General features: G+C 32.7%; 1 protein-coding gene across 1 annotated transcript; it reads left to right on the top strand.

Moving 5' to 3' along the window:
• The first annotated feature begins 1,145 nt into the window (after nt 1-1,145).
• On the top strand, nt 1,146-6,636 carry LOC110656427 (uncharacterized calcium-binding protein At1g02270). Its single transcript, XM_021813163.2, has 9 exons — nt 1,146-1,842; nt 1,939-2,044; nt 2,683-2,906; nt 2,992-3,068; nt 3,201-3,309; nt 3,422-3,547; nt 5,166-5,276; nt 5,393-5,500; nt 5,894-6,636. The coding sequence occupies exons 1-9, from the start codon at nt 1,573-1,575 to the stop codon at nt 6,131-6,133; spliced, it is 1,371 nt and encodes a 456-aa protein (XP_021668855.2). The 5' UTR covers nt 1,146-1,572; the 3' UTR covers nt 6,134-6,636.
• Nucleotides 6,637-6,926: the final 290 nt, after the last annotated feature.

Raw genomic sequence — 6,926 nt, 5'->3', positions numbered from 1 at the left:
ATTTATATATTAAAAATTTATATATTAATTTTATTATTTAATTTATTTATATATTTTTTTTATTTTCGTTGATCTCCTCTTTAAGGGACTATTATTGAGTATTTTTACCGGTGATAATTTATTAGCCTTTTTTTTTAATAACTCTTAAATCTATGTCTATTTGAAATAAATTTGAGTTTTTTTTTTGAATTTGTCATTATTAATAGATTTTGAATGAATAAATTCTCATATATATCTTACTCGGTCTTAAATTTTTATGATATTTTCTCTTCTTTAACGGAATTATTATGTGATTTTGTTCTTTTATATTAATTTTTTTACGAATGATTAGTTTAATTTTTATAACAAATATATTATACGTACATTATATAATTTTTAACTCCTAATTAACTTATTTATAATTATATTCAGGTATTAAATGATAATTTATAAATTTAGTTTTCATATTATAATTTACATATCTCTTAATTTAAGTTTAAAATATTTGTTTTATAATAATAATAATAATAATAATGGATATAAGCCATAATTAATGTCCCACTTTTTTTAGTGATAAGATAAGACTGCAATTGAGTTATAGTAAAAAAAAAAAAACATTTTTTCTTTTTTATTTTAACAATTGTTAATATGTTTATTTTTTCTATTGCTAGTTTAATATATTATATTTTTGACTTAAAAATTTTTTATATAAAAATATTTTTAATTATTTATAATTCGCTCATATAAGGTTTAATATTAAATGATTATATTAATGAACTTAAAATCAGTGTTACTAAAATTAATTTCCTAATTTAAATTTATTATATTTAATAATCATCTTGTTTGAGCACTTTATTTATGGATTATATATATAAATGAATGACAATTTGAAAAGAAAAAGTTAAATCCAACTTTTACAGTGAGAAAGATTTACCTTTTACACGAAAATAAATATTTTTTTATAATATAAAAAATAAATTTTATATAATTATAAAAATTAATATATATATATATATATATATATATATGCCAAACACAGCTAATAATTTTCTAATAATGAAACTCTCAATCAATGGATAGCTAGCTGCTCTATTGAAAAATTTGATCGATTATTCAATTAAATAAAAATAATGTAAAGAAACTAAAGGGGGAGAAAGAGAGAAAAGGAAGGGGAGAGAGAGAGAGAGAGAGAGAGAGAGAGAGGAACATAAACATAGTATATAAAAAGCAGCAACGTAAATAGAGACAACAGAATGAGGTTGCGCTTGTTTCAAAATACACGAGGAGTTTTTGGGAGTTGGTGGACGTCGAGGTGGTGCTTGTGGTGTTGGAGGTCTCCTTTATTCTTATTGTCTTTGGCCCTTTTTGTGTGCTAGAAGACGGCCGCTGATTCTATTGTGACTGTCGGTAATTAGCTCTCCTCCGCCGGTTCACAAAGCCACCATTCTCATTCTTCCAACACATCCCAAATTTCCTTTCTCAACCACCCGTTCTTGAACCCGGCCATTTTTCTCTTCTAATCTTTCTAATTTTTATACCAAAATCAATCAAACCAATCCAAATAAGGAACTCATTTCGTTGTTTTTCTTCAAAATGGGAAAGGGAAGGAAAATAAAGACCAAGGGAAGGATATCGAAAATAGGGAGTTATGCGATAGCGTCGTCAATGTCGATGAGGGACCATCGGCAACAGCCCTGCATTACCTGTACCACCTTCAACATCTTAGCCCCGATATACAAGCGCCTCAACCTTGACAACAATCAAAATTCCCGTGAAAGCGATTGCAGAGCCTATTGGCTTGCCAGAAACAACCGGATTTTGGATTCCTTGTTGCACGAGAGATCTTCCATCATTTGTCTCCAGGTTTTTCTGGGCTTTATCAATTCAAATCCTTTACTATCGTTCAATCATTATTATTTCTTTATTGTTGTTTATTCCTTTTTGGCGGGGATGACAAAGGAATTCTGGTTGGGGAACGAAGAGCTGGTGAACATGTACGAGAAGAGACTGGGTGACGCTGGTTATGTCAATTTCCAGCTTGCGCGCACCAACAACCGCGGTGATGGTACTCTTCTTTTCGCCATCTTTTTTCCTCCTTTTAATTTTTTTTAATCTCTTCTTGACATATAAGCGATCGAATTTTTTTGTTTTATTTGCTTTTTTGGATGTTTTGCTTTCTTTTAAATCTCATTGCCTAACGGTAATTTTAGAAATAGAAGGTACAGAGGGTTTAAATTTAAATAAAGTATATACATGAGTATCATAGAAACCTCCCTTCTTTCTTTTATTTACTAATCTGGAGAAGAAATTTTCAATATTTTCCAAAAAAGGTACGAAATTTTTCTTCCTGCCCTTTTCCTCAGTTCTTTTCCTGAGAATATTGTAGCATTGGATAGAAACTCTTATTTCCATTTTTATCTAGTATTCTGCAAAGCATTTTTTTTAACCTGGCTCGGCTGGCTAGGACTCTTGAAGCAGTGGGTTCACCTTTCTCATTATGACTTTGATTTTTGTAGTCTTTAAGCTAACAATATGCGCAACTAATTGCCTTGTTTCCTCCTCTTTTTCAAGACTTATTGAAAAAAGGACTGTGGAGTTGCTAGTTTCATATATGTATGCATATATAGGAAAAAACAATGAAATTCAATTTTTATTTTCGAGGCTTTTGTTGAACTTACCATGTTATTTTTCTCTATTCCTTAGGACTGCTGACTGCTGTGCGGAAGGACTATTTCAGAGTTATTAATTATCGAGAATTGCTCTTCAATGATTGTGGAGACCGTGTTGCTCAGTTGTTACATGTAGAATTAGCAGCCCCCTTTTCACAATGCCTAAACTACAATGATACTTGCCAAGAAATTCTCATTGTGAACACCCATTTGTTATTTCCTCACGATTCAAGTTTATGTCTAGTACGGTTGCATCAGGTGATTACGTTTTTTCACTTTTTTGACGCTTTGCTATATCCCCGTAATTAGTTTTTGACCTGTGTATTTCAATTCTTCTAAATAGGTATATAAAATCCTGCAATATGTGGAATCTTATCAGAAAGAATGCAACCTTAACCCAATGCCAATTATACTCTGCGGGTAAATTTATAAGTCTGCCCTTTTATCTTTGCTAGATTCAATGCATTATTTAAAAGTGAAACCCAATTTTAGATGCTTGTCTTCACACAACTGCACTCAACTGCTTTTTTCCTATGTTGCGCATTTCCTCAGCGACTGGAATGGAAGCAAAAGTGGGCATGTTTACAAGTTCCTCAGGTCACAAGGTTTTGTATCATCATATGATACTGCTCATCAGTACACTGATGCAGATGCTCACAAGGTCCTTATTTTCAAATTTATACTATTTTTTTTTTCTGTTGTAAGAATATCTTGTTTTATATATATGTGTGCATGCATATTTATTTCTAATTGCTTCCCTATTTGGCTTACAGTGGGTTAGCCACCGAAATCATCGTGGGAACATATGTGGTGTGGATTTTATATGGCTTCTCAATCCTAATAAATACCGTAAACTACTAAAAGCTAGTTGGAGTGAAGCCGTATTTGGCATGTTCAAGGTCAGATTTTTTTCTTTTTTTCTTTTTATGTTGTTCAAGCCCAGTTTGTGCTTTTGAATACTTCAACAACATTATTTATGCAAATATTATTAGATAGGAGAGGAGCACATCCTTCATAACTTACAAGGATTGTGGGTCTCAGGCTATGGTAGTGAAAAGCATGTGCTTCTATCCTACCTGATAATAATTCATTTTTCTGATCCTTTGGCTTCATATCTACATAGTAATGTGGGACCTTATACTAGAGATTTTAGGTCTATGTATTTTATGAAGAAATTTGGGAAATAATTTATATTTGGGTATTTTACTTATTTGGGTAATTTTTGGTATTTGGCTTTCTTATTAGGATTAGAATTATTTCTCTATACGAGTCTTATGAAGGGAGCTTTGTAATTTGAAAATTTAGAATTATATAAATTTGATAGCATTGTTTTTTCCATTGTGTGTTCTTATTTTCTTTGTCGTTCTACATCTCATTTACTTGCAAAATTGAGGATTTCTACCTTCTCTATCTGAATTGGAGATCATTCAATGTTGAGTGAGATAAGAACAAAACATTAATATTAAAAATCTGTCCAGCTTATCCTATAGAAATCATTTAATGTACTCCATCATTAAAGAAGTTCTACTATGACCTAAAAATCTGTGTATACTCTGAAGAGGAGGTAAATCATCATTAATCCAAGTTGTATGTAATTTCTCATCTTGGGAGATACTTAATCTGCATTAGTATGATTTAGTGGGAAATTTATTTCTTTTCCTTATCCATCATATTAAGTTAGGCTGCTGTGAGTTGAATCAACTTCCTAACGGAGGTCTGCATCAACCAGAGATATTTTTTCTTTTTCTTTCAGATAATTAATGCTGAGATATCCTTAAAATACTTCTCCAATATCAGTTATAGTATATTCAGTTTCTTTTGTAAAACATTTTGCAGATTACAGCTGCTATCTTGAATAGCAGGAAGACTTTACCCCTTGATTGGCTTTACTCAATATTGCTATCAGTTGGTGACCATATGAATCGCCTAAGTTAATGCTGAACCCAAACTATTATTGAATGTTCGTTTGTGTGTGTGTGTGTGTGTGTGTGTGTGTGTGTCCTATAGAAATCTGTTGCTCCATTTATTTTGCTTAACATATAGTATAATCCAAGAGACTATCAGCAGCAGCAATGGAAATAATGTAGCAATATATAATAAAAACTTTTGAACTGGTTTCATTATCTCATAAGTTAAAGACTTTGCCACCTTCTGCAGTAATACTAATAACCCAACATCCGAAAAAAAAATCTATTAAATTACTCATGTCATATATTCAAATGTGACATGATGTACTATTCATTTGTTTTCATGGATTACTATCAGTAGCATCTTTCTTCGGTATATGCAACTGGGAAACCTCTTCTTTTACCCTTTTCTTTCCTCTTAAAAATATATTTGCCAATTTCCTTAGTAATAATCTATGGTTCTCAAAATTAGTTCTCTCAGTGTGAAACATTTATATTATTTGTTCATTAGTTTCTTAGATCAGGAATATGGAATTGGATATGGCACTTAAACTGACTAGGCAATCTTCTCAAGATTCAATATCTGACTGTGGAACTTTCATATTTTCAGTATCTACTACGGAGAGCTTCACTCACAGAAGAGGATGCCTTTGCTTTTCTGAAGGCTGATAATGATGGCGATTGCATTACCTACTATGGTTTCTGTGAGGCTCTTCGACAGGTATGGTGAATTGTGAAATTGGTATCTATTTCATGTTTTTTTCATTCTGTTTACTCAGTAGGATAAATATTTTTGTTTCTTGCAAAATTGAACCTGTCATTCTCTTAATTGTACAGCTTAATTTAACTGGTCATTGCCATGGACTCAGTGTTGAAGAGACAAAGGACTTGTGGGTCCAAGCAGACATTGATGGAAATGGTCTTCTTGATTATAAAGAATTCCAGGTATCCAACTTAAAATGAACATTTTTATTTGTATCAATTACAAAAACTGTCAAAAGTTACCCCAATTTCGAAATAGTTTTCTGGCAAATGCAACCACTTTGCAAACTCTAGCACCAGGACCCAGCAATCTAGGGTGTTTTAAGCCTTACAGCATAAGCATTTCACAAATCAGTTGCCTTTCTGTCAACATGGTTCATGTTCTGAACCCAGAGGGTTCCACATATTTGGTAACCTTAATATAAAAATTCTATATCTGCAAGGTGGCCTGACATGTCCTCTTAAAGTATAATTTGGTTGAAGAAATGCTACTGATTACAACAATGTTCATTTTTAGACTATTTTTTATTGCACTTCAGACTATGATGGTTATATTGTGGAATAATGAAACTGCAGCATGGAATCTGGAATCCTGAATCTGTAGAACAAAATGATGAAAATAATAATGAAGACCAAAATGACTTTCCTAAGGATGGGCAAGAGCAAACCATTGGTTTCAGCGTGGAGAATGCTGTACTTTTCCCTCCTGAAGTGGAGAAAGGAAGATGGCCTGAAAATTATTTTCTTTCTGATCACGCTCGGCTCACCGTGGTATTCTCACCAATAACCATGCCCTGCTCACAGGCAATATCCTGACAGACCTGAAATGCAAAGGCTATGGACAGGTTATGAGACGGATGCTAGAACGGACAAGGGATTTATTTGCAGAGGGACTTTCTTAAGTTCTTCCCTTGAGGGAAGAACAATTATAAGTTGATTCTTGCGCCATCTTCAATGGTCTTTTGAGTATCAAATCTTGTGCTTCTTCAGAGAGTAGTCCCAATGTGGGACTGAAATATTCTCAGAATTCCTGTTGGGGGCTTTCACAAGTTGGACGCTCTATATAAGTAAAGAAAAACAAGGCAAAAAAGAGGAAAGAAGGGAAGAAGTTGAAGATTTTACTTTTGAGGATACAAGTATGTGAGACATGTCAATTTTTTTAGTGAACTGGGGACTTCACCATTTTTAGTGCTGCTTGCATTTGAATTATATTCAGGGCAAAATTGAAAGCAACGGTGTTGAAATGGGTTGTTCCACCAAATCCAAATTGTACAGAAATGTATATTGGAATCTATTTTTCTGGTTTCCTAATATGAAAAGGGTTACGTGAGGGGAGAATGGCATAAATTATGCAGTGTTATCAGGCATAACTCCTCGCACCGGCAGTCCGGCAACCGGTTATATTGAAAAAGCCGTCATACAATAAGGAAATCTAAGCCTGGAGCCATGGAATTTGATGTCCTAATACCCATACAAGGCCATAAAGCAAGGGGAAAAAGATAAAATAAAAAAAAAGGCTTGTGTCCTCTATAAATAATTATCTTTACCGCGCATTAAGCATTTAAAGTATATATATTTAATATAAAATTGAGGTTATAATAAAAATCCG

This window comes from Hevea brasiliensis, chromosome 9, assembly GCF_030052815.1.
Source record: "Hevea brasiliensis isolate MT/VB/25A 57/8 chromosome 9, ASM3005281v1, whole genome shotgun sequence".
Classification (NCBI taxonomy): Eukaryota; Viridiplantae; Streptophyta; class Magnoliopsida; order Malpighiales; family Euphorbiaceae; genus Hevea; species Hevea brasiliensis.
The sequence above is the reverse complement of the archived record's forward strand: the minus strand, read 5'-3'. Positions and strand labels throughout refer to the sequence as shown.

Coding starts and splice junctions, on each gene's coding strand:
- LOC110656427 (XM_021813163.2), top strand. CDS start 1,573: ATGGGAAAGGGAAGGAAAATAAAGACCAAGGGAAGGATATCGAAAATA. Junction 1,843..1,938: donor CTTCCATCATTTGTCTCCAG/GTTTTTCTGGGC, acceptor GGGATGACAAAG/GAATTCTGGTTGGGGAACGA. Junction 3,069..3,200: donor ATGCCAATTATACTCTGCGG/GTAAATTTATAA, acceptor GCATTTCCTCAG/CGACTGGAATGGAAGCAAAA.